Source organism: Ascaphus truei, chromosome 10, assembly GCF_040206685.1.
Source record: "Ascaphus truei isolate aAscTru1 chromosome 10, aAscTru1.hap1, whole genome shotgun sequence".
Classification (NCBI taxonomy): Eukaryota; Metazoa; Chordata; class Amphibia; order Anura; family Ascaphidae; genus Ascaphus; species Ascaphus truei.
Window position 1 is genome coordinate 36,012,478 of NC_134492.1, and position 27,908 is coordinate 36,040,385.

The 27,908-nt window shown below is 44.0% G+C and overlaps 2 protein-coding genes across 4 annotated transcripts in view; both read right to left on the reverse strand.

Annotated features, from left to right (window-relative positions):
- RGS16 (regulator of G protein signaling 16) lies at positions 1 to 4,441 on the reverse strand. The gene is made up of 5 exons (XM_075616547.1): positions 4,150 to 4,441; positions 3,913 to 4,020; positions 3,302 to 3,363; positions 2,768 to 2,934; positions 1 to 1,152 (listed from the first exon to the last, which is right to left on the reverse strand). Exons 1-5 carry the CDS (start codon positions 4,191 to 4,193, stop codon positions 943 to 945), a joined length of 591 nt encoding a protein of 196 aa, XP_075472662.1. The 5' UTR covers positions 4,194 to 4,441; the 3' UTR covers positions 1 to 942.
- A 16,515-nt stretch (positions 4,442 to 20,956) lies between these two features.
- The window catches only part of RGS8 (regulator of G protein signaling 8), a 36,416-nt gene continuing 29,464 nt past the window's right edge, over positions 20,957 to 27,908 (reverse strand). For all 3 annotated transcript variants that reach the window (XM_075616551.1, XM_075616550.1, XM_075616548.1), the window contains exon 5: positions 20,957 to 26,524. In XM_075616551.1, the coding sequence (XP_075472666.1) occupies positions 26,342 to 26,524 (183 nt within the window). In that variant the 3' untranslated portion in view covers positions 20,957 to 26,341. The remainder of the gene's footprint in view (positions 26,525 to 27,908) is intronic.

Consider the following 27,908-nt stretch of genomic DNA (forward strand, 5'->3'; position numbering starts at 1 on the left):
TCTTACATTTTATTTTTAATTTAACATAACGCCATCACCAGTGCATTTTCCAGAAATACAACATTGTGTGTAATTTAGGAGAAGAGAAGGCACAGGCTCGGAATCTAGCACCAAATACACGTTCATATCTGGATTATTACAGTAAATTGTTCAATCCACATACAATGTCTGGTATACAGAAACCTGCCTACACTTGGAATGCAAGTGGTTTCCATGCACTGTACTAGGATATTGTCAACATAAGCAACTTTTACACTTAAAGCATGGGGGCAGCAATGCATATCATGTGCAAAAGTCATAGCTTCATCCATTACAAGGGTTAATGTCAACATTAATAAATAGATGTAATTATTTGTGATATCTGTGCTAGCATGCCTACCATCTGCTGTGTGTCCCAAGTGGTAACACATGCCCTCATATTTTTTACTCTACCAATTACACTTCTACATTGCCAGCAATAGAAATGAAAACAACTGCGAGAGCAGTTTACACAAACGGCTCTAAAACACGGTAAAAACATAAACACAGAGATAATAATCTCATCATCCAGAAGCTGGCAGCTGTGTCGTGTTTGGGAACACGGTCTGATATTTTATGTTGCAATCTTATAAGCCACTGTATGTGCATGTGCAAATTGTTATGCATTAAAAAAGGCTTTTAACAACCATTAAAAAAAAAAAATACAGGATTACATGAGTACTTAGGCACACAGCCGGTCTGTCACTGCTCTGGATACACTGAACTACAATCTAGCCAGCCTTCGTCTTTATTTCCCTCCTGATCTACTGTTTTTTGCGAAGTCCGCTACGGTGTCTGCGAATGGTGAGATTGTAGAAATGTCTTCTTTCTTTGGTCAGGTCCCAGGGTGGGCTGATGGCATGTACCTGACTCTAGAATTCTCCAATGGGCTCTGTACCTCACTGCGGTCACTTTCTCCCCTATTCAGCTAGACCCTCCAGTGTGGGATAGCTTAACTATCCTTAGAGAGGGCTGGGGCAGCAGTTCTCTGTAGAAAGGGGATTTAAGGAAGCGAGGGTATGAGTCTTTCTCCATCAGAGTACAAGCCTTTTCTTGGGCTAGATCAAAGCAGTCTCTCCATGCTATGGCAATCCGCTGTTGAGTGAGCTCTCTGGTCTGATGGTCAATATTGACCTGTGAGGACAAGGAGACACAAAATGTCACACATACAGAATACGCTTCCCATGGAGAATGGCTGCAATTGTTATTATAAATGACCACACTGCATTTCATACTTAATGTGGCCTTAGATTACCTAATAACAACAAATGGCAACAACTTTGAAGATTAAGTAACTCAATTTTTTTTTGTTTCCGAAAAGTTCACTTTAGGAATACTATATTGGTATCTCTCGTCGCAATGCCATGTTATATATGGTGTGCCTGCTCTGCCTGTCAATCAGTGGTGAGTGGCAACCTGAGCTACTTAAAGGGCTGAAATATGGTTATCACATTACTACTGCTTGTGTCCAATTCCAGATTCGCAAAACATAATTCTATATGAAATTAAACATTCTAAATCATTAAAGGGTATTTTTGTTAAATACATTTTGCAATTAAATCTACGCAAAAAGAGGCATTTTGATCCTACATTTCTTAGCCCCAGTGTATCAAGATATATTGCAGTAATTTGGTGACATGGACAAGGGACAATAGGATTATTTACAGGACACACATATTATTAAGGGAGGTGTAAAAAGCTCAACTTGGACACATCCGTTTTTCTTCCAGTTTTGTGTCAAATACTCGGCCATGTCTTCGGTGGCATAAAACTTCCTGACTAACTAATAAGGCCGCGCTTATAGTGCTGGCGACGGCGACGCGACCGTGACATCACCCATCGCCACCCGCGATAGTTGTAATTTGTTTTTTAACAACGGTCGCCAATGACGTTACCAAAAGGGGCGGGCCGCGGTCTCTGATTGGTTTAGAGACCGTCGCATGTGGCGACTGTCTCTAAAAAATCAAATAGACCCGGCTAACAAATTTTTTGCCCCGACGCGGCTCCGTCGACATCGCGCTTACTATAAGCGCTGGCGACGGAGTCAATGTATTTGTTTTCGAGCGACGTCGCGTCACCGTCGCCAGGCACTATAAGCGAAGCCTAAGGCCTCGGCCATGTTTGCTGCTTGCTTGCGGAAGCGTGCTGACGCGCGCTCCCGCTCAGCACTGAGAGCCTACAGCCGCAATTAGAGCGGCTTTAGTAGGGGCTCACCTGCGTTTCCGCGCGCTTGCGGAAGCGCAGGTCTTAGGGGAATTAAAAATTCCCCCGCTTGCCGGCGAGACATGCCGGTCACGTGAGCGGTTCGCCCAATGAGGGCGAACCAGCTCCGTGACGTCACTGGCCCGCCCCCGGCCAGTGACGCGCCCGCCCCCGGACCGCCCCCTGACGGCCTGCTGAGATTGTGTGCGGTAAGCAAACGCAAGGCCAGGGAAAGCACCCGCTTTCCCTGAGCCTCAGCGCGCCTCAGCGAGCAAGCAGGGAGCATGGACTCGGCCTACAAGTAATACGTTTCTTACATCTGATGCAATTTAAAGCAGAATATTTTTAAGCATTGCTATGAACCCAAGCAAATTTATTACCCTTGTGTGTCATAATAAAAAAAATGTTAATACAGTACAGAAAAAAACAACATTAAAAGTCAGAATATCCCATTTGTAATTGACTGTAGGCACCCAGGAATATAACCTCTGTAGAACCTTTAAACGGCTGATATCCCATTACTGCTGCTGGATTTTGCAGTTCTCACCTCTCGTGGCGCTCCGCACTCTAGGAACTCCTGGAATATGATTTGGGCTTTGGCTGGAAGTTTGGTGGTTGAGCGTGTCTTCCTGTACTCTTCACAGGCCACCCAGAAATCCAGGTTCTCCTCGCTGAACTCTGTTTGCAAGAAGGTACAAAATGCAGAGCGGCCACCTGTGGAAAAAGAGCAGAAGTTAGAAGTGCTTGAGGTCACCTGTTTATCTTGCATTTCCTTCCTTTCTATGTATTTGTTTCTATCACTATTTCCTACTCTTTAGGTACCAATCCCCCTGCTTCATCCTTTCTCAGTTTCGTGTATATTTCTCTTTTTTTTCTCCTTGCTTTAACCTTTTCAGTGCTTGCAGCACATACAGTAGCTCAATTCCTAAGTATTTCCCCCCATATCTCACCTGAGTGGCTCTCTCCTCCACATCTTTCTCTCATAACATATCCCCACCACCTTCTTTCACGCTCGTGATTCTCTTTCTTTACACCCAATTCTTTCTCCTTCCTCCGCAATATAAAAGGGAAGATTTCTTACTTTTGCTGCTGAGCAGTTGACTGAACGATTCCTTCCACCTTATAGCTTCTTCCATGGGGCTTCTGCAGTGAGAAGTGGCAAATATAAGATCACAGCATATATCACATAACAGCAACATGTAAAAACATTTCCCCATTATATATCACACCCCATACACTATATTTTGCATGTCACAAATCACATGATACAGCGCACTTGCCATATTGCATATACAGATCTAGCAAACGTTATAAGTGCGAAAATGCGTACGCCACACCACCTTTGCCCACTGCATCGCAATAGCAGGAGTAATAATAACTGCTACGTCTGTAATAGTGAATGCAGCAGTTTGCAATCGTCCTCAAACCGTCACATATCACATGTTACACATACATTACACAGAACACAATGCACATTAAATGCCAAGAACAATGCAGCACCACATTAGAATTAAGTCTTGAAATAGAAAACCCAGACACTCACTGAAACATTAACGGTATCCGTTGACATTTAAGTGGCACTCACTGATAAGTGAGAAACACTCATTCTAAAGCAAGAGACATTCAATGGAAAGCAAGAGACACCCATTGTTACGCGTAGAGAACTTGCATAGAGCTTATTTGCTGACTGACCTGGGATTAGCTTTTTTCCTGTGTCTGTACCAGCCAGAAGTCACAAGATGATGTCCAACCTCTGCCTTATAAAGTAAGGTACCTAAAGATGAGCGCATATCCTTCGCCCTGTCACACAAAGAGATATCCAGATTAAAACATAAGAAACAATATCCCTCGCTCCCTGGCATGCTCTGCATGCCTTCCCTGGGCTTAGGTTTTCTAGGATGCTGCTCTTCTATAAAGTGAATCACTCACCATTCCAGGCAGGAGCAATGTATCTCTGCTAGTCCTCTGCACATGATTCCAGCACTGGCTCCCAGGCACACAGATCCTGGTTTTATATTATTTTGTGAGTGCGCAGAGTACAGCCTCCCCAGGAGGAGGATCTGAACTTAACATCCATGGGAAGAAGGTACACGAGGCACAGACCTCCTCCCACGCCACATGTGCCAGGGCAGAGTGTACTGTGATGTGTGGCAAGGAGAGATTCCACTTGCTCCTGTATAGAACAAGCACCATTCCTTTCCAGCCACTTAGCAGAAAAGCACCTTGAGAGAGAATCACAAAAGACACATTCACTTTTAATGAGAGAAATACAATGAAAGAGAAAGAAACCTCTGGGAGACAGGTACAAAGGAAAGAGACACAGTCACAAAGAAACACATTAACAAAATGGGGCATTTACTGAGAGGTCAAAAATGTCTCTTGCAATCACATTACGCACCTGTCATTATTGCTTTGTCTGCTGCTTACCGGAGATGGCTGCGGCAGATTGAAGAGAATTTAATTCACCCCTTCATTGCTGTACAATGCTTTGAAGGCCCCTCTGTCAGTGAAGAGTTTTCTTAAGGGGTCCATGTGCAAAGAATGTGCTGCGGCCCCTTCAAATCTCCTTATACCGTATGCCTAGTGAAATAACATGTAAAAAAAGCACCTTTTGGGTATGATTACTAAAGAGAGAGGCAGAGACGGAGAGAGATACATGCAAGCTGCCAAACATCCGGGTTTACCGATGACGTTACAGTATTTAGAACATTTTTAGAGCAGTCCCCATACTATAAAGTGTGCGTATAGTGCAGGCTCGCATAGTCCTGTTAGTGTTGACGCCTCCAGAAATTGGTAGCTTCCGGATACATACATGCATTAGAGCAGAGAGGAGTGACGTGTATTAGATTTGGGAGTGTGCTGCTGTACTGTAAGGCCGCGATGATAGTGGCTGCGTGCGAACAAAAGGCCATACTGTGACCTCTATGAGGAGTGACCGCGTGCGCGATTCTCGGCCAGACAAAGAATTTTGTCTTTGCCGCGCCACAGCCAGGTCACTTGTAAGGTTCAGCCAATGAGGGCAAACTGCTCACGTGATGTCATGGCCACGCCTCTGCCATGCCTCCCTGTAAATATAGAGAAATAAATAAACAGTATACACCATCAACACAATGACCAGCGCTCCTTTTTTAAGAGGTACAGCAAATAAAATACCATTCACATGTCTCAGACAGGTCTACATTCCTGCCTTTCCCCATTATCTCTTAGCATACAGGGCTTCCACTGCAGCCAGGAATTCTGGGTAATGACGTGCAAATGAGCACTCACTTCCCAGTCCCTGATTTTTAGCTAACAATAAGAATATCTTTTCTGCTGTCTCCCTGAAACTCATACCCTCAAGTCATGGAAAGTTTCAGAAATCTCCTGCATTTTCTTCCCACTGGTTCTCAAGTGCTGACCAGTGGCTCATACAACAAAGAAAAATAAAGTAAAATTAAGGGGCCTATGTACTAAGATTGTATTTGAAATTGTTTGGACAACGGAATTTCAGTGCTAAAAAGTAAGACAAACCTTTGAAAAAATGTGTGTGCTGAAGACTTGAAACATATAACGCGAAATTAATTGTTTGTAATGATTTTTTTAAACATCTCATGTTGAATATCTGATTTATACAATTTAAATTAAACAAAATGATGTGTACTTTTTTATTTATAACTACCGTAGTATCAGTAGATCATATCAAATATTAGTGTAATTTAATTTATAATAGCCATCATTGATAAAACAATACATTTTATTAGCCTGTATAATGAAACATACGTGCTGCGTCAAATACATTTATGGGCTGATACCTAGCAATTTAACACTACAGTGCTAACACTACAGTATTAAGAGTCTTTTTAGGGTTATGTGAAGTTGAAGTTAGTGGGTGATTTTTATACACTTTTGATGGATGTGGTGTTGCGTTCAAATATTATTTATTAGTACATGCCATTTACATGTAGCCATACCACCTTTAGCTACTAACCTGCCCTACTCCTGGCAGTAAGCCCTGGTACAATCAGGCTGCCAGTAGTCAACATGGGGGTTTCCCCCTCCTTGGTGCTGCACTTGAATGACAGTGGGAGGCAGTGACATCAGGCCTGAGCATGACCAATCATGGGACAGACCTGGTGCCCTCCTCCTTGCTGTACTTAAGGGCAGTGCCGCCCTAAATTTAGCAGTGCCTCTCCCCACTTGAGGGAGGCAAGGATCACACAGGATTGCCTAGAGATTGGCTTACCCTGTTCCTCTTCCCCTTGGGGGAGAGTGAGTGATACCCTATACCTCTGGTCCTGCTAGAGGGCCAGGGAAGAGCCAGGACAACTGCAGGAGCCCTGACCTGTAGTGGTAGTCCAGGGACCATCCTCAAGTTGACCATCCCAGAGACTGCAGTGGGCAGAGACCTGCCTTGTTCCTGTACTGCACAGACCAATAGAATAAACCATTCCTCTTTCTTATACCTCAGCCTAGTGTGTGATCTTACTGGGGGGGAGAGGTGATAGTTCTACTGTAGGAGATCATCTTTACCTATCTGGAGCCTACAGCAGATGGAGGCGCTGCACTGCTAGAGAACCATGTGGGTTATGTACCCCAGAAACCTGATCCTGTGTCCCCACTACCATCGGCGGACAGCTCTGTCCTCCTGTTACCAGCAGGTATCATGCACCACACGTACAGTAATGGCCAAATCTCCCAAAGGGTGGGGGAAACACCACTCCATACATCTGAACAGTAAGCACAGTCCCCAAACAAATGAGAAACATCCTTTTTGACACAGCTGACACGATGGAAACATTTGAGGTTAGTGGCTAGGTGCACACAAGAGCAAATTAAATTGAGTTTGACATGTGCCAACTTTGTGCTAAGCACAATTTGCAGCCCCAAGTACAGTGGTTTCCATCCTTTTTTACATTCTGCACCCCCTGCTAGAAACCCCTAATAAACACACCCTTAATAAGGCCCAAAACTGCACCTTAGTGAGTGCAGACAGCATGGGGGGTATAGCTATCAATTACTGTGGGATAATTCAAAGTCACGCCCAAGGGTGGATTGCCCTGTTGGGCAATGAGGATTTCGCCGGTGCGGCAGTTTCCCAGCAGTGGTGGCCGGTATCTCCCCAGCAACGTCGACTGGCAGCTTCCCAACTCCAACTTCCGCCCAACCGGAGGAAGGAGCTGCTGAGTCGCTGGACTGGTGCAGTACCGAACAGCTTAGAGGTTACCTCACCCCAAGGTAAGATTGTTGAGAGGGGGGTGCCTGTATGTGTGTGTGTGTGTGTTGAAGTAAGTGAGTGAGAGGGGGAGGGGAAGAAAGGGTGAGATTAAGGGGGTCTTGATTACAGAAGTCCCACACTCTTCCCCACAACAATTAAACTTATTGCCCGGGGAAAATGTGAGACCTCTTTAAGGTTCTCTTAGTAGCATTGTGTTGTCATAGCAACCCCATATCAAACGACGCCGCTACGTCCCATGGCGAAGCATTGCCATGACAATGTGATGTCACATGGCAATGTGTCGCCATGACAATGCAAAGTCACATGATGCCACTTCGTAGGGGGAGGAGGGCCGCTATTGAAGAAATCGCCAAGGCCGATATTTGCCTGCAATCCGCCCCTGGTTACGCCCAACAATGACTTGCCTCTGAAAAACTTTAAATCAAAATAAGGAAGGTAACCGCTCTACCTAAAGTGATCAGTGTGGAGCGAACAGGTGCACTAGGGAAGAGCAACGCTAGACAGAGGAGAATAAATCCTGAAGGGTACCCCACAGAAGGTGAGGAGACTAAAGGAAGGTCCCGGTAGCATGCACTTAATGCTCGCTTGCAGTCTATTCATGGAAACCTAACCATAATATGTATAACGTTGTTAACCTGATAGTAGACACGGCTGAGCCATAGTGGCCAGAAGGTGGTGGAGCCAAACAATGTCCCAACAGTATGAATGTAAAGATTTATTATATTAAAACCAGTTTAATGTTCATATAAGATAAAAATTGTGGACAGAAATAGGACAAAATAAGGACATCCTTCCCTACAGTACCTCCTTGTTGTCCTGCCACTCACTCCCTCACACCTATACCATCCTATTTGTCCCCTCGTGCGTAGGGATATGTATCAAGGGTCAGTTAATTAACTGTCTGCTTCCCATCCCTTACTCCTTTGGACACATTTGCATGTTAGTTTTTTCTGAGCTATTATTACTGTATAGCCATTTATGCCATCTACATTGAACTGGATACTTTATGGCTCTTTAGCTCTGTTTAATTTCTGTCCCCCATTTTAATCTTATATGAACATTATATCTTTTTAATATAATTAATATATAGTTATATTACTATGCTAAATGTTTGCTACATTACTAACAATATATAGTATCACTTACTATCTCTATTTGTATTTTATGTACTTTGCTTTCTTCCTCCACTTCCAAACTGATATCTGTTTTTATATAACTTCTTGTTATTCTCAACGTCTTTTGACACTGGTAGAACATCAAGTCTCGTGGTTAAAACTTTCCATGCTGCATGGTACAAAACGAAAGAATTATGACTTGTATGTTGCCCATGTGCAGTAACTGTACCCATTACCAGTGCACTGAAGCATCTGACAAATAATGAATTCCCTCATGTGGATAGGGTTGCCAGGTGGCTTCTCCAAAAATACTGGACTCAATGGTGAAAGGTGCGTCAGGTCACTATGTCCAGGGAGGAAAATACTGGACACATACATGTCCAGTATTACAGTACCTCTCATTTTTTTTACTGGACAGAGTATCCAATTTAAATGGACAGTCCATTTAAATACCGGAAACCTGAGCGACCTCTGTCAGTCTAGCACTAAATCCACAATAGTAAACGTAGGTCAGTAACACTGTATATATAAGGAACTAATAGTTCATAGATCCTTCATAGGAAGATTTGGTTACTCACGGGACCTCTCAGTAGGATCTCCTTGGGAGAGCTTCCAGAGGGGCAATAGCAATGATGTTATCCAACATGACCTGCAGCACAAGAGGTAGGTGTACAGCTCCATTGAAAACTAGAGCTGGTGGGCAATGCTGGTTAAAAATGGTTTATTAGCACATCACAGCAGTGCACAGCAGACACCGGCAGCCTCTAACGTCACGGCAAGATGTGGAACATTTAAGTCGCCATTATGTTAGCACCAATAAGCCCCATCGGAGCTGCTACCTGCAGAGATACTGACACCCCCTACGGATGTAAGTATCTCGGGAAGCAGGGTGGGTCCTCCGACACTGAAAGTTGGGCTCAGCCAGAGGCAGCCGGATCTCTGGTTGCTGTTGCCGGGCCCCGGTTCTCCCCAGCTGCTGCCTCATCCCACGCCGGGCTTCTCTCCAACTAGTGTGTGCTGGAAGCTGAGCCTGACTTCTGGGTGCACCCAACTTCCTGCACAGTTGAAGAAAGAAAGGCCTGGCGTGAGACGAGGCAGCAGCTGAGGAGAGCCAATACCAAACGGCAGAAACCACAGGCCAGGCCCAGCTGCCAGGCCCCGGCTCTCCTCGGCTGCTATCTCCTCTTCCCATGCCGGGCCTCTCTCCAACCTGGAGAAGTTAGGCTCACCTACCGGCGCAGACTGGTGGAAGAGAGATGCCATTGTGGGATTAGGCAGCAGCTGGAGAGACCTGGGGCCTGGTGGCGGCAACCAGAGGTAAGTGGCAAGTATATTTGTGGGGCGTGGTAAGTGTATTTGTGGAGGGGTGGTAAGTGTATTTATGGGGGGGTTAAGTGTATTTGTGGGTCGTGGGGTGTTGTGATAAGTGTATTTGTTAGATGGGAAGTGTATTTGGGGGTAAGTGTATTTGTGGGGAGTGGGGGGTGGTAAATGTATTTGTGGAGGGGTGTGTATTTGTAATGGTTGGGGGGTGATCAGTGTATTTGAGGGGGTGGGGGGAATTGTATTTGGTGTGGTTGTGGTGGTGTTTGTATCTGGAGGGGCAGTAGTGGTGTTTGTATCTGATGGGGGTGTTGACATCTGGTAGGGGGGGTGTAGTGTGTCTGTATCTGGGTGGGCAGTGGTGTCTGTATTTGGAGGGGGTAGTTTTGTATTGGGAGGGGGAATTGTATGGGTATTGGGGGGATTGTTTGGGTGTCAGGGGTGGAGGGGGAAATAAGTGTGAGGAAAGGTGGAATTGAGTGAAAGGGACTAATTGAGTGATAGCGAAGGGTGGAGGAGAGAGAAGAAAGGGAGTGTAAGAAAGAAAGGTGGGAAAGTGAGTGAGGAAGAGAGGGGAGAAGAGTGAGAGACAGAGGGGGAAAGAAGAAAAAACCTTGCTATTGCTCTATTTACCAAGTCCCCTGGGGGGGCTTTTTTGCGTCCTTTGTTTGATTCACGTATTTCTCTGAGAGAGAAAAGCGGAGCTCCCTTGGCAGACAAAATGTGAGTGTTTATGAGTGCACCTTTTCTTCTTCGACATAAACAGTAGTCCTTGTGTCTGGCATTAACCCATGCATTGCAGGCCCACAGCCAGAGAAAATATTTATTAGAGTGAGGAAATCATGCTTAGCTCTTTCTCACCATAGACAAGAAAAAAACTGCACAGAGAAGAGAAAGAGTTAAAGGAAAGAGGAGAGAAAGTAGCTGACTGACTATATGGAAAGTGGAAAGGGACCATTGGGAATCAAGGACACTTCAATACAGTTTGTTAACTTTGTGCTCAAGTTATTTATGGCATTAATTTTCTCCAGGCATCTTGGAAGGAGTCAGTGCACCAGAGCAGAGCCCACACAGTGGGAAGACATCAGAGCAGCCGGCTGTGAGTGTGTGAGTAGTACAGAACAAGAAGACACAGGGACATGGAGTTCACATGGTAATAATAAGCTGCTGTCATTTGGCAAAACAAGAATTTAGAAAAACCGAGCTAAAGTCCTTTGCTAATTGCTAAGTTGGTTGACAGACACACTTGAGAAAGAAGCATGCTCTCTTAAGTAGAAATGGGCACATTTTTTTGCAAATTTGGATCCGCCTCGAATTGGGCAGTTCTTTTCATCTGCGGATCACTATCCAAAAGGGAGATCCGCAATTGTGGATTTTTTTTTCTTTCAAAATTAGTGAAAAATCTGTTCCCGGACGCATGTTTGACGAGGGGAAGAGGGAGGGAGATATTTCTAATTTATATATATATTCCCTTAAGCATCCCTCCAAATTATTTAGGGTAACATGTTTGTGCTGAAAAAGGAGCACACCTGAGCGATATTCTAATGGTTATGCAAAGTATATTTAAATGAGTCCCATCACACGCTTTCTAAGAAGATTTCCTATACCAACCATCTAGAGTTGATAATAAGACTAAGGTACCAACATAATGACTGGAATCATGTCTGGCCCAACAGGATTAGAACCCACATCCACTGCTTTTCTAAGCCACAGCTCTAGCAGTGTGAGCAAAACCAGCCTACGTTTGAGCTGCTCACTGCTCATACATCTAGCTAATCTAGCTACGGTATTAGCGTATCTCACAGGTATCTCAGGTGTGCTCCACAAGGAACATTAAACTGTTAACTCGGAAGTGGAAGTGCTCCGCTTTTAAAGAAAGCCAGGGGGACGGAGTTACTACAGGTAACCCATATCCAAGTGGCCCATTATAAGTGGCAAGACGACTGAACAACTGAAGTTTAAAAGGAAGGGCCCCTTACCCTAACAAAAATCATCTTCTCTCCTCAGGTAATATCCCATATCTGAATCCTGTCTGCTTCAACTCTTTGCTGTGTGTATTTCAGTATATGCAACTGAAACAATCTTGGGTAATATCCCATATCTGAATCCTGTCTGCTTCAACTGTTAATTAAATTAAGCATTGACACCTAGGCAGGGAACACCCTGTGTAGGAAACAATCTGTTTGAATGTGCCTCAGATGTGCTAATTAAGCAGACAGAACCACTGTCAGGTGACTTTTTAGGCCTATATAAACCCAGTCAGAACAGCTAGTCTGCCTGCAGCCCATATCCAAGTGGCCCATTATAAGTGGCAAGACGACTGAACAACTGAAGTTTAAAAGGAAGTGGCCCATTATAAGTGGCAAGACGACTGAACAACTGAAGTTTAAAAGGAAGTGGCCCATTATAAGTGGCAAGACGACTGAACAACTGAAGTTTAAAAGGAAGTGGCCCATTATAAGTGGCAAGACGACTGAACAACTGAAGTTTAAAAGGAAGTGGCCCATTATAAGTGGCAAGACGACTGAACAACTGAAGTTTAAAAGGAAGTTCAAAAGAAGTGAGGAAGAAGTGGACACCCCATCTGGCCCTGATTCCTGCATGTGAACTACGCTGGAAAAGAGGATATCATCAATACCAGACTGCATCATTACTGCTGTGATGCTGCCTTTACCATTTCTATTTGCTGTGACTTCACTTCTTCTCAAATTATGCACTTCTTTTTACCAGCCTCAGTATGTCTCTAACTCTATTCATATATCTCCATCTCTCCTTCCTTCCCCACTTCTCAGCTCACATGAACTCCTTTCTTACCTGCATCCTCTGACACCACACAGCTATATCCCCTACACTAAAACACACCCCTACAAATCATCCTCACACATCCTCTTCCTATCCATGCTTCTCCTCCTTGCTTCTGGGGATATCTCTCCCAATCCTGGTCCCTGCCTTATTTCTACTTGCTCTCGTCCTCGCCTGCCAAATGCAATCTCTACTCCTTCTGGTGTTAACCCCTCCAACCTCATACCCATCCCCTGCCACCCTCCCTCCTCTCTCCCTTTCTCCTGTGCCCTTTGGAATGCTCGCTCCCTTTCTAACAAGTTCCTCTCTGTGCATGACTTCTTTCTCTCTCACTCCCTGCTTCTCTTTGCTATAACTGAGACCTGGCTCACTCAGTCTGACTCTGCTCTGGAAGCTGCCCTCTCCTATGGTGGCCTTTCCTTCTCCCACACTCCGCGCCCTGATGGCAGGGGTGGAGGCGTGGGGCTCCTGCTCTCCTCTCTCTGCCGTTACCGAACCCTTCCTATTCCCCCCTCTCTTGCTTTTCCCTCCTTTGAGGCTCACACTGTCCAGATCTTCTCTCCTCTCCCGGTCCATGTGGCGGTCATCTATCGCCCACCTACCTCTACTCATTCCCCTTCTGCCTTTCTCTCTCACTTTGAATCCTGGCTCTCTTTCTTTCTCTCCTCAGACTCCCCTGTTCTTCTCCTTGGGGACTTCAATTGCCACATTGATGACCCCTCTCTCCCTTGGGCTTCCCGCTTTCTTTCTCTAACCTCTTCTTTTGGCCTTCAACAGTGGACTGCAGCCAGCACCCACAAGGATGGCCACTACTTAGACCTGGTTTTCACTAAAAACATTTCTCTCTCTGATTTCTCCATTTCCCCTTTTCCTCTCTCTGACCATCACCTCATCTCATTCTCTCTATCTCGCTTCTCCCCTTCTCCACCTCCATCTACCCCCCGGTTCTGCAGAAACCTGGGCTCTATTCACTTACCTGACTTTGAGTCCACTTTAAGCTCCACCCTCTCCTCTCTCAGCTCTGCTACAGACCCTGACAACCTGGTCAGGAACTACAACTCTGCCTTGTCCTCGTCTCTTGATCTACATGCCCCGCTTTCTCTCTGCCGCACTCGCCCTTCTAACCCTAGACCCTGGCTAAATTCCCACACGCGCATGCTGCGTTCCTCCACTCGTTCCTCTGAACGCCTCTGGAGGAAGTCTCACACTCTCGCAGACTTCCTTCACTAAAAATTTATGCTATCCTGTTTCAACTCTGCCCTCTTGCAAGCTAAACAAGCCTACTTTTGTGCACTAATCAACATGCACAAGTCTAACCCACGCCGACTGTTCTCTGTCTTTGATACTCTACTCAAACCACCCTCAGCTGCCTCTCCTTCCTCCATCTCCGCTCAGGACTTTGCTGACTATTTTAAGGAAAAGGTGGAATCCATACGGCAGAACATCCCCTCTGTTTCTTCCTCCCATCCTACACCTCTTCCTAACTCTCCTCCTGCCTTCCTTGACTCTTTTTCCACTGTCTCAGAGGAGGATGTGTCGCTGTTGATCGCCTCCTCTCCCTCTACCACTTGCCCTCTTGACCCCATTCCCTCCCATCTCCTAAAACCTCTAGCTCCTACTATAATCCCTACGCTCACACACATTTTTAACTCCTCCCTCTGCTCTGGAACCTTTCCATCCTCCTTCAAACATGCAACAGTCATACCATTACTCAAGAACAACAAGCTTGACCCTACCTGTCTTTCTAACTATCGACCTGTCTCCCTCCTGCCTTTTGCCTCTAAACTCCTTGAACGTCTTGTATTCTCTCGCTTGCTCCATTTTCTCAACACCTATTCTCTCCTAGACCCTCTACAATCTGGCTTCCGCTCTGCTCACTCCACCGAAACAGCCCTCACTAAAATAACTGACGACCTCCATGCTGCCAAAGACAGAGGTCATTACACTCTGCTCATATTACTCGACCTCTCTGCAGCATTTGACACAGTGGACCACCCTCTTCTCCTCCACATTCTCCATACTCTAGGTATTCGGAACAAAGCTCTATCCTGGATCTCATCCTACCTCTCCCATCGTACACTACCGACACACTTTATTAAAGTGTGGCCGGTACCGCAAGCCGGGATATTTCCCGGCTTGCTTGTGGCTGCCCCTCGGCGTGCCGCGCGTCATAGACGCGCGGTCACGCATCTTCGGGAGCCTGCGCCCCCTGCACGCGCGTCCAGGGCTCCCCGCGGGAGCCCTGGTGTCCCGCGATCTGCGGGACGGCGGCAGGGGGTTCCGGGGGACCCGGCGGACCCGGTAGCGGTAGGGAGAGCGCCCCGATCGGAGGGCGCTCTTCCACTGCTTCGGCGCGCGCCCGTCACACTCGGGCGCGCGCCAGGCTACTGCTGCGGCCAAGAACGGGCAAATGCTCGAATAAACTTGGCCGCAGCAGTACTTTCAGTGTCTCTTCTGCTAACACCTCCTCCTCCTCTATTGATCTCTCTGTGGGGGTACCCCAGAGCTCTGTCCTGGGACCTCTTCTCTTTTCTCTGTACACACTCTCTCTAGGTGGCCTAATAACATCTTTTGGGTTTAAATATCACCTCTATGCCGACGACACACAAATATACTTTTCAACACCTGTCCTTACACCTGCTGTACAAACCAAAGTTTCTGAATGTCTCTCTGCTATATCATCCTGGATGGCCCTCCGCCGCCTTAAACTCAACATGGCTAAAACAGAGCTCCTCATACTTCCTCCCAAACCTGGCCCTACTACCTCCTTCCACATTACTGTTGGAACTACAATCATTCACCCAGTAGCCCAAGCACGCTGCCTAGGGATCACACTCGACTCCTCTCTCACATTCGCCCCTCACATTCAAAACATTTCTAAAACTTGTCGCTTTTTCCTCCGCAATATAACAAAGATACGCCCTTTCCTCTGTTGCTCGACTGCTAAAACTCTGACTCAGGCCCTCATTCTCTCCCGTCTTGATTACTGTAACCTCCTGCTGTCCGGCCTTCCTGCCTCTCACCTGTCTCCCCTACAATCTATCCTAAACGCTGCTGCCAGAATCACTCTACTCTTTCCTAGATCTGTCTCAGCATCTCCCCTCATGAAAACCCTCTCCTGGCTTCCGATCAAATCCCGCATCTCACATTCCATTCTTCTCCTCACTTTTAAAGCTTTACACTCTTCTGCCCCTCCTTACATCTCATCCCTAATTTCTCGTTATGCACCATCCAGACTCTTGCGTTCTTCTCAAGGATGTCTTCTTTCTACCCCCTTTGTATCTAAAGCCCTCTCCCGCCTTAAACCTTTCTCACTTTCTGCCCCACACCTCTGGAATGCCCTTCCCCTCAGTACCCGACTAGCACCCTCTCTATCCACCTTTAAGACCTACCTTAAGACACACTTGCTTAAAGAAGCATATGAATAGCACTGTGGATATTCTGAACACGATACATAAAGCTTGGCCCCCTGCAGACGCACTTACCAGAACTCCCTCCTACTGTCTCTGTACGTTCTACCTACCAATTAGACTGTAAGCTCCTCGGGGCAGGGACTCCTCTTCCGAAATGTTACTTTTATGTCTAAAGCACTTATTCCCATGATCTGTTATTTATATTATCTGTTATTTATTTGATTACCCCATGTATTACTACTGTGAAGCGCTATGTACATTAATGGCGCTATATAAATAAAGACATACAATACAATACAATACAGGTATGCACTCATTTTTGTGCTACATGAAAGATATGCACAAAAATGGCTGCAATGTAACAGAACAGAGATAAAAAAAATATTCACTGTGTCATATGCCAGAGTGTCAGACACATACTGAATTGAAATACTTTATTTTACAATAAATAGAACTCTACAAACTGCAGGAAGCTATTCTACTTGCTTCCCACAGCACACAAAGTGTTATTGGGTTGACAAATCTAAGGCACCTTAGGAATTGGGGTATGGTGTCACACCTAACAGGATCAGAAGTTGAACCCACAATTGGACTCTGTGCAAATATTTTTACTGAGTGCAATTTGCTTTATTTTGTAAACTAACCTATTGTGTGGAACCTTATCAAAAGCCTTTGCAAAAGGATTTTATGGGATTAAAGGGATTTAATGCCTCCTGTACAATCTATATAAATGAGATTGCACAGATCTGATCTATTAAAATGAAAATGTATAACATCCAGATAGTACTAAGGGCCTCATGCAGTAAGCCCCGATAAAATCTTTTCGGGAAGGGTGGCGGATATGTGGCGGATAGGTGGCGGATAGTGTTTTTTTTGGCATTTTGCCCTCACAGTATTCAGTAAGGGCCGAATCCATGCCGATCCCTGCCGAATCTCTGCTTAGGCAGTACTGCCGATGACCTGTGCCGATACAGCCTGGCTCCCGATAAGCCTTCCGATAGGCCTTTGGTGCCGATAGATGTTTGCTCTCTCAGCGCAAACATCAGCAAAAAATTAAGTATTTATAAACAACTTTTATTCATAGTGTACATGTGCAGGGGGCCTCCGGAGCTGAAGCGCGTTGGTTTCAGGTCCGGGGACCCCCTGCTCCCCGAGATACAGACCCCTTTATGAGGTGGCGGTATCCCTCTTCATTTAAAGGTCCCGATCACGTGACCACGATTTGTAAACCAAGCAGAGGGATACCGGCACCCCCAAAAGGGGCCTGTATCTCGGGAAGCAGGGGGTCCCCGGACCTAAAACCAAAACGTTTCTGCTCCGGAGACCCTCTGCACATCTACACTATGAATAAAACACACACATCAATAAACAGTCGTTCATTACCTTTGCGGCTATGTGCTACGGTAATGAAGCAGCATGAATGTATTTTTAATAATAGTGTACAGTGAGCAGGGGTCCCCTGAGCTGAACCGCATTGCTTTGTGGACCAGGGACCGCCTGCTTCCCGAGTTACAGGCCCCGGAATGTGTCATCTGGTGGCAGTGTCGCCGCCATCTTTATTGCACCCCATTCGCGCCGTGTCCGCTATAAATATGGCGGCGACACTGGCACCCGATGCCCCAAACCGGGGCCTGTAACTCGGGAAGCAGGGGGTCTCTGAGCCACAAATCAATGCGGTTCAGCTCAGGGGGCCCCATGCTCCCGCACAATATTATTAAAATACATAAATGCTGCTTCATTACCATAGCGTATAGCCGCTAAGGCAATGAAGGGGTTAAGGCAGAATAGCATGTTTATTGGGGACAATTGCCCCCAATAAACATTGCTTTAAACAACATACACCCCCTGTGTATGTAAAATACATAAACAACAATAAATACATTAAATACATATAGTACTCACCACCCATGTCCGGCTGCCACGATGAAGGCCATCCTCCTCTTCACCCTGCCCATGGCCCCTCTGCTGCTGCAAAACAGACACAAGAATGAAAACATCCAATGTAATGTCCCCTAACCCCTTAATCACCATAGCGATTATTAACCGCTACAGTCATTAAGGGGTTAACCCACCCTCACCCACCACTCGGGATGCCTACATACCCTCCCACACTAACCCCCCACCCGTGAGGCCTAACCACCCCACCCACTACCCACAAGGGAGGCCTACCCACATACCGTTGGGGAACGCCCCCCCCCCAACACCTACAGTACAATAATGTGCAAAATAACTATTATCCAGATAGGGATAATAGATTATTTGCCCATTATTAAAAACATTAACTAGCATATTCAAATAAATAAAATACTACTGACCTCATCAATACGAAGTGTCCGTCGCCAGCAACATCCTTGTCTTGTCCACAACATACATAGCCAAAACAAAGCCAATACATTGCAAGTACATTCAGATATCAATTAACCCCTTAAACACCTTATCGGATAATAAACGCAAAGGTAATTAAGGGGTTAAGCCACACTGGCCGATACCCACCTTTCACCCATGAATTTGTACAGTGGCTTCATCATTCAACTATATATACAGTATATATATATATATATATATATATATATATATATATATATACACACACACAGAGAGATATATATATATATATATATATATATATACAGTATATACACACACATGATGAACCAATATACAAATAAATTTAGAAGGGTTATCAAAACCATACATGTCCTACAAATAACACTTCTCCATACAGACACACTACATTAAAATCAATTTCCTTGAATAATCCTAACTGATCATATAATCTACATCTTGAAATGCCAATGAAACACCTCACATTCCAATCAACACATAGCATTTACATTTAATATATGATACATACAATCTATGCACCATATACATTCTGCAAATGAATGTTAACAATAACAGTGCAAGCAAAATACAGATACCTCCAACAAATAACCTATTTTAACCAATCAAGTAAACAAAAATCAATTCGCATTCATTAATTACATCCCTAAACAATTCACATTCCATCCCTAACAATTAAACAATTAACTAATTTACGCCTGGAACAGAACAATTTTGCATGTGAATAAATATAAGTACCAACCACAATACAACAGTTAAAACCAAGGCTATCCCTAACCTCAAACACACAATACAATACCAAGGATTACATCTATCTAATTGTAAAATACTTAAAACTCACAATAAAGCATAGCAGCATAGCCAAAGTAATTTAAAACAGATAAAATAAAGCTTTTAAAACAACGTCATTTCTTACCCTGTATGTATATATCTCTTTAGACATATATACATACATACATACAGTGGCAAGAAATTATATACCACAAAAAAAAATACACATGTTAAAAAAGCATGTAAATTTTTTTTAAAGTGCAATAAAATACATTTCTTTAGTTCACTTACCATTACTTGGCCCCACCGACTCCCGTTGAACACCTTACTCACGTACAAAAACACCAGGCACAGGAACCCATAAAATAATAAACCATAAAAAAATAAACATTAAACTAAAAATCCAAATCAATCCACGGGTCTTCTATTTGTAATCCATCTTCATCTGTATTCTTCTTTCTTTTACCTTCTTCCGGGGTCTTCTTCCCGTCTTCGGCCACGCCCTGGCCTTCTTTTTCTTCCGGAGGTCCTTCCTCCTCGGCGGCTGGCTTCAAAATGAGACGACATAGGCTTTTAAAGGCCTATGACGTCACATTTTTGTCATGGCTCCCACGGTCCTGATTGGGCCATGGAAACCATGTGTTTCGGCCGATAAAAAAAAAAATGATGATGTCACTTAAACGCAATGAAAGCACAGCCAATCAGAATGGCTTGGCTTCAATTGCCTTTAAGATGACTTCATGAAAAGAAACATGGCCATCCTCACATGGTACGGGAGCCAATCAGAGCGTGGGAACTCCATCCCTACTCTGATTGGCTCTAGTATACCATGTGACAGAGGCTTGGGGGAGAAAGGATGTGACGTCAATGAAAACCTGACACATGGTACTAGAGCCAATCAGAGCGTGGGAACTCAATCCCTTCCTGAATTCCTGAATTCCGCCGAGTTCAAAAAGTGCCCATAAGTGGCTTATCGGCAGCCGGATGCCGATAAGTTTTTATCGGGAAGAAAAGTTCCCGATAATTCCCACTTATCGGCGCTTACTGAATCCGGAAGGCAAAAAATGGCTATAAAATGCCGAAAAAGCCTTATCGGGGCTTACTGCATGAGGCCCTAAGTCTGTTCGTCTACAAATAATAATAGTGCTTGCTTGTCAAACTGCAGTTATAATCCCTAGAGCAGCAGAGGTGGCACCCATGTTCTTCCAACCCAGTAGAGTGAGGTTGCCCATGTGCTGTTCAACTTTTATTTAATGTCACCTGGCCTATAATAGTATTGGTCAGCAATGGCAATCAGGGAGCAGCACGCTAGGTAATACCTCTAGTTCTCAAATGTTGGTCCTTGCACCACTCCAATATAGTCTCAAAATAACCTTTGTGCTCAGAATAATAATGCATACATCTGGTCACAAAGGAGCAGGGCTAAAATAACCTTGAAGGCACAAAGATTTGTCATATATGGCAATAAGTTCCAGCACGGAGTTGGTCAAACAAGTTTCTTACATGCGAGATAGCCACAAGCACAAATACATAAAATGCACCAAATAATACTTTCTAGAGATGTTACGGAAACCTTTTTTATGTACATTTTGGTAGGTCATATTTAATTTGGCTTCTTCCATCTCCTCTTCATCATACACATGTGTATAGTAGCATTCCCAGTCCTGTTGCTTCTTGTTTGTATATATGAATGCTCAGAGATGGGTTTCAGAGAAGAACATACCGGTACATAATCAGCTAACAATTGTACAATATGTATTTGTATATCTTTATTTCGACAGAGTCAACTGTGCACATTTCACAGACAGTAAAACCTAATACAGGGGATTAAGTGCATCCTACGTGAACATTGGGAGAAGGCAGCTCCTGTCCCACAGAGCTTACAATCTAAGTGGTGGATTGAGAGACTTACAGAGATAACAGGAGTATATATACTGTAAGTGCATTGGTTCCTGGAGCATAGCTAGAAGGGAAAATGCAGGTTGAGGCTATTAAAATGCATTAGGAAGTAGAACAAAATTGGAATTTAGTTTTAAACAGAATTGTATCGAACTGAAACAATGAAGCATACATGGTACAATAAAAAAAACCAACAAAACCGTTTTATAAATTGGACAACATGGGTGAAATTCAATATTTGTTTTTGTAATGGGTACTGTGTTGAGACTAAGGAGTACACTCTATAGCTGGGTAGAGGCTGTTTGGTTTATTTTGCCCCATTGACTTCAATAGGATAGGAATTTTCGCATGAAAACGGCCAGGATGGCTGCTTTGCTGATGATAGAATTACCCCCTAAAATGGATAACAAATTGAACCTTCAACCAAAATATAACAAAACTTTATATCCTGTGCCCTTTTAATTTGCTGTGTCGCTATTACGGTTAATGTATATAGTTACTTGGCTCTGATTTTGACCCACATCCATCATTGAGCCACTTGGATATATAAAGCAATAAAAGGTGTTTGGTAGGAGTTACATATTTTATTGGGATTTTAGCAATCTCTCTATCTACTGCCTTATAAACTGCTACATCCGAGCTATCAAAAGAAAAAGGTGGTGGTAAATGTATAACGCTTGACAAACAGGTTTCTTACATGACACTACAGGACGTAGTAGGTTTTGTGGGTTTTTTTAAGCTAGTGGTTTTCTGCCTATAAAGAAAAGTGGTAACCTTTCAAAATTAATTAAGCTACATATTCCTATATCACTGGGTACTTGTTAAAAAAAATTATATACATGGTATACATATATAAAACAAAATAATCATAGTAAGTTAAAAAGTAAAATAGTCATAATTATAATTTTTTCTTATGGAACCACTTTGGAAGCCCAGGTCCCATAGAACACAGGACCACTTACAATTGATCAGAGGTGCCTTTGAACTTGGAGTGATCAACATAAAGGAAGCCATATATGGGCTTTATTCTATATCAGCCAATCAGGCCATTTTTGGAAACAATTCCCCATTATCTTAAATGAGAAATTTTGGCCGAGAATCGCCTGCTTTGGCTGATATAGAATAAGCCCCATAGTAGTTCATTATTAGCGATAAACAAACCTAGAAGGCATGGTGTGGAAGGCTTCCATACAATAGCACAGCCCTGCAACCATCATGGAGAAATAGCCTAACCTTCGTGTTTTATCCCCTCTTACAGTACTTATATTAACATCCCTGTAATAAATAACAAATACAAATATCACTTGTTAGCACATTCACATGTCTCCTACAGGTCTGCAACCCTGCTTTTCCCCATTATCTCTTAGCATACAGTGCTTCCACTGCAGCTAGGGATTTTGGGTAATGACATGCAAAGGAGCACACGCTGTCGCCTTTTGCTTCAAATCCATTTTAACATGGACTCCTATAAACTTATGTCTGCTGCATTACACAGCTGTTCTGCAGAGCCTGGGTTAAAGAAGTGCAGAGCCAGTAAACCTACTCACCGATAGCTGTTTCAACCTTTTGGGTCTCGTCGGTGTGAGGGTGATTATACTGGCGTGGCAATTTGAAGCTAGGGTAGGTTTCAGCCCCACATTAACAAGGTTTACTGTCTATTTGCTAATCTCACTCTCTGGTCAGGGTGAATTTACTGCATTAACCTTGGTTTCTGGTCATTGTACGCTGTATTAGCCTTTTAGCTGTCAAAGGGACCATTAATGGGTTCTAAGCAGTTAACCAGTCTGTCATGACTTGGCAATATATAAATCTCTATCTCCTTCTACATAAAGTGTTAATCTTTTTCTCAAGTTATTATTACTTTATTTCTGTCTATCTAATACGCATGTTCCCTTCTCACTCTGTATTTGCCATATTCTTTCATTTACTCTATTTGTTTACTCCTTTCATTTTATGTTAACAGTATGTTATCTTCCATACCTCCTTGGTCAATATATTTATTTAGGTATCTGCAGTGACTTGTCTAATTCTCTAAAAGGTTGTGTAATAATTGGTTTCTCCCTCAATATCTTATCATCTCCTTTCTCTCCGATCATCATTTTAATGGTTAACCAACCAATGAGTTAATTCATTAGGACATCTCTCTCTCTCTCTCTGCTCTGCCTCATAACCATGATGCTTTGAGATATATAAAAAGCTGTTTCTCCATCCTATTAGCATATAAAATCTTATCTCTCTGGTCTGGTCAGCGTATGTGCTCAATCATGTTTTTTGTGTTCTCATCTGAATGAGCATCTTCTACTCATTACTAAAAAAGCCAACTAAATCCTACCTACTTCGTAAAATGTAATCATTTTAATTGTATTGTTAAAAAAATGAGTACAAATACCTAATCCGTGGCTTAGAGAGGTTTAAACCCACAGCAGAGCTGCAATCTGAATAATGTGCTGCACGGAAGTAGAGACCCTCCTGGGCAGATTCAACACTGGGGGCCTATGTATTAACACACAGACAAACTTTGTGTTTGTGATGCACTGCATCATTTTGTGCTACATATTGTAGTGCTGTTCCAAAGTGTGGGGGGAAATGGTTTCGGGCGAGGAGAAACCTGCTTGTGCAGCCAAAACAACATTGGCTGCGCTTATAGCACTTGCTACGGCGACTGTTAGATAGATTTAAGGCACCAATGGTCTCTGTACTGTGATATTAGGAACACATATACCCGGTTTACTTGCAACCCCCTGTTTACTACAAGTATTCGGTACAATTAATTGGCATCAGTTTATTATAATTCTGAGGAGAGTTCAACTGATATACTATTTGTAAATTGATCTCCATAATGCTATTCTGGGGTTATTTCCACTTTGCAGGCTCATACAGTGGTGTTTCCTTCAGGGAGTTGATTATACAGTTTAATCAACCCCATGAGGTGCCTTATTCAGACCATGATTATATTTACGGTATACTACTTAGCTGCAGGTTTCTTTATTAGAGAACTTTGCTACTATTGTCTAACACAGTGTATCGTTTAGTTGCGGGCTCCTTTGTTTTGACATAGGAGTTCCAGCAGTGCTTCAATTAACTATGCAGCTGTTTACTATTAAGAGCACCAGTGTCTGCACAGATCTGTCAATTAGAGATCCCGGCTTACACGACTGTTTATAGTATTCAACTAGTGTACTTATCTAACCATATATGGTTATCGACAATGTATTATCTTCATGTGTAGGCAATTATCTGTATCAAAGCTCTTTGCTGACACGTTTGTTACAATTGGTTCACCTTGATCCCATAGTGTTTGCAGTCACCTGACACTTCAGATCATTACTAACACATCGTGGATAAAGAACAATCCACTGTGTACTGCACACATACGTTTACCTATTTATTAGGTTTCTTATATTGTGCACCAATTAGTTACTGCGGTCAGCTGCTGGCATTTTATTCATGGTATTTTAGTAATATCTCCCTCCTCCACCCCCCTCCCTTGGTGGATTTCTTTCAAATAGACATCACCAAGGACACTGTTTATCATTAATACACTGTAGCAAGCATTGTCTGTTATCCGGGGTTTAAATGCTCCTACTGGATTCACAATGCAATATTTAATTGTTTTTTTATAGCCCTGTATTTTATCGTTTGTTCCTATTAAAATTTACTTTAATTAACACATCAATCATCCACTTTTGTGAGAGAGTGCTATAAATTGGGGTTCTTTTTTTCTCTTTAGCTGGTACGTTAATTATGTCCCAATTAGCACCATCACCCTTCCTGCATCATTATTAAGCTGAAGCGGGGGTTCCTCTCTAGTTTATACTGCGTTAGTACATAGACCCCACTGTAACCATCCTTGTTCTATGTCATTAGATTCTACTCTGCTCCTAGCTTCTTCAGGTCTCCATTTTCACTCAAAGGAAAAGCTATGTGAAACCAGAATGCACAGGACCATGGGCTAGAAAAAAAAGAACTGGGTCTAAATCTCCTTACGATGTGGAGCTGGTTTAGCGATGCTGGGCTCCCAATATTGTGACCTCATACACTGAGCTATTAGTTGTTTGCAATGTACAGGCTCCACAGTCTCTGACATCAAGATATGAGCTCCCCAGGACTGGAGCCCTATCCATCTGGTTGTTTCCACTTCACATACTCCAGTCATTTACATTAAATATCCACAGTGCTTTCCACTCCCTGGTACAACCTCTTGTACTGGTTTCCTGAAACCTAGCTGTATTCTCTCCAGTGCTCATTGCCCGCTGCCACAAATCACTCTAAATTCCATTTTCTTCAGCGTCAGTGTTACAGACTCATTTGGCACCTACAGGTAGGTGAAAGACCTCCAGTTATACAGCCTCGTGAGTTTCTATTGAGTACACCAATCTGAGATTTCCTGTATACATGCTTATTATGAGTTCCTCATGTGAGCTTCTCTGTGTTACAGCATCATATTGGCTCTTCACCCAACCACCATTAATACCAATCTTTCAACATGCATTACACACAAATTAAAGACGCGCTTATAAACATATTGATCAGGCCCATATCCTACTGTGAGCCAAGTGCTGTCACCGCCTTATGTTATAAGGGAAAAGGAGTGCTCAGTAACGTTTGAGGTATCTGCCATGGGTGCACAACCAGTGAGAATCACCCGAGACTCAAATAAGCAAGCACTCCAGTAGTCTTTTCCAAAGTGTGTAGTATTTTATTCCAGGATCATGACAAAGGTCCTAACTAGAAGTTGAATAAAAAACTACACACTTTTGAAAAGACTAGTGGAGTGCCTGCTTGTTATTTGATTCTCGTTGCCTTATGATAAACAGAAATAAAAATAACTACTGTATAAAGATAGCAAAGCAGTCAGTGTTGAGAAAGTGACATTCTAAAATGATCATAGAGTATGACACCAAGGTTTTCATGTCTCTAGTTTTCTGTCTGTCTTCTGTTCCTCTGTATACTTCCTGATTTCTTTCTTCTTCTTTCTTTAATCTTCTTGACTTTCAGAAGGTTTCTGTGTTTTCCGAGTGATGCATGGATAATTTGGGGGAAGCCAGAGGATTGTGGAATGTATCACAAAGGCAGTGAAGATGCTGCAGTATCCTAAGCAGTGATAATCTGTCTCTCTCTCTCTCTCTCTCTCTCTCTGTTCACTGACATCCATACTGCAGGGTAGTCCTCGTTGGGACAGACGAGTGGCTGTATGTCTTTATAACCATTTATTGCTCACTCTTACAGCTAGCCTGGCACTAGCTTGCACTCTTTTGAGTGTGGCTGAGTAGGTCATTGTAGATTTTCGAGCGAAGGAACCGAGGGTAGGAATCCTTCTCCATTAGACTGCGCACTCTCAATTGTGCAAGGTCGAAACAGGACAGAGTGGGGTGCTGCAGGTTTCTCTTTGTCAATTCTCGAGTTGGGTAGTCAATGTTTACCTGAAGACAAGAAACATAAGTGATTGCCAATAGGATAATGATACACATTTAAAAGTTTAGCAGTTTATTAGTTTAAAAGTGCTATTAAGGATAATACAACTATTGCCCCCCTTTGGGACTACTATTTCAGTTAACGAGTTAGTCGGTTTAATAGGTTAACTGTGTGGGCTCACTCAGGTTACTCCCCTCCCCGTCATATAATGTAGGGTGACTATGCAGAAAGGATTGCCACTCCTTTGTATGTCTTGTGACCAGTGATGTCACTATAGGGAGATAGAAGGCTATATATAGCTCCATCCAATGTTCTAGAAACAGGTTCTTCAGAGTTCAGACTGGGGCCTCACAGTGAGTCCTGTAAATAAGTTTGTGTGTGTATAGATTGATGTATTAAGATGTGTCCTGTCACCCTTTGTTGTTTTCAGTTAAGGAACATGACTCTTTAAGTAAGCACTAGTAGTATGGGTCTGATTGTACACACTAATGAATGGGAGGAAACATGCTTTTAGTAAGGAGTTCTCGGTGTTAGTAACTCCGGAGTGTGTTTGGCCGAAGCGTAAGGTCCCTATTGCAATCCTGATCAGACAGGTATGGGAGATGTATGCGGTACATAGTAGTGGGTTCCTCACTCAGTAACCTGAAGTGTATTCCAGAGAGGTCCATTTAACATGGGACACCACTATCTCTATGCAAGAGACTACCAATTTAACCCTTGGCTGAGTCCCCTGTGGTCACGGCAGCGCGCGATATGGCGTGCGTGCCACACCCCACAGCACAGCCCTCTATGGGGCAGGCCCCAGTGGCTGTGTGTGTGGGTGCACAAAGCGCTGTGACGCATATGCTAGCAGTGAAGACAAGAATTTTGTCTTAACATGCCGCGACGCGATCAAATGGTCGGCACGCAGCCAATAGCAGATATGCCCCGTCATGGCCGCGCCCCCATCATGGCCCCGCCCCCCCCCCCACTCCCCTACAGATTGTCAATGTGGCTGTAGTCTCTGCACACGCCACCAGGCGTGCGTGCAACAGGGAGGACGGGCCGTAGCCTAACTGCTGGTAACAAGTATAAGTACTGCTGCGGCCAGCTTCATTCTCACACTTACCCGTCTTGTCCCGCGGCTTTTTTCGGGCTGGCGCCGAACTTGGCCGCGCGCCAGCCGCATCTTTCCCGCATCCTTCCCCTCGTTCCCCTCCCCTCGCGATCTCCGCCTCTGCTTCTCTGGGTCCCCCTCTGCTTCTCTGGGTCCTCCACATCCCCCTTACCCCGCCACCACCTTCGTGGAACCCTGGCACTCGTGCCACACTCGCACGCACCCTGGCACGCGTGACCGCGCATCAGTGACGCGCGGCATGTGTCGGCAAAAAAACAAACCAGCCGCGTCTGCCC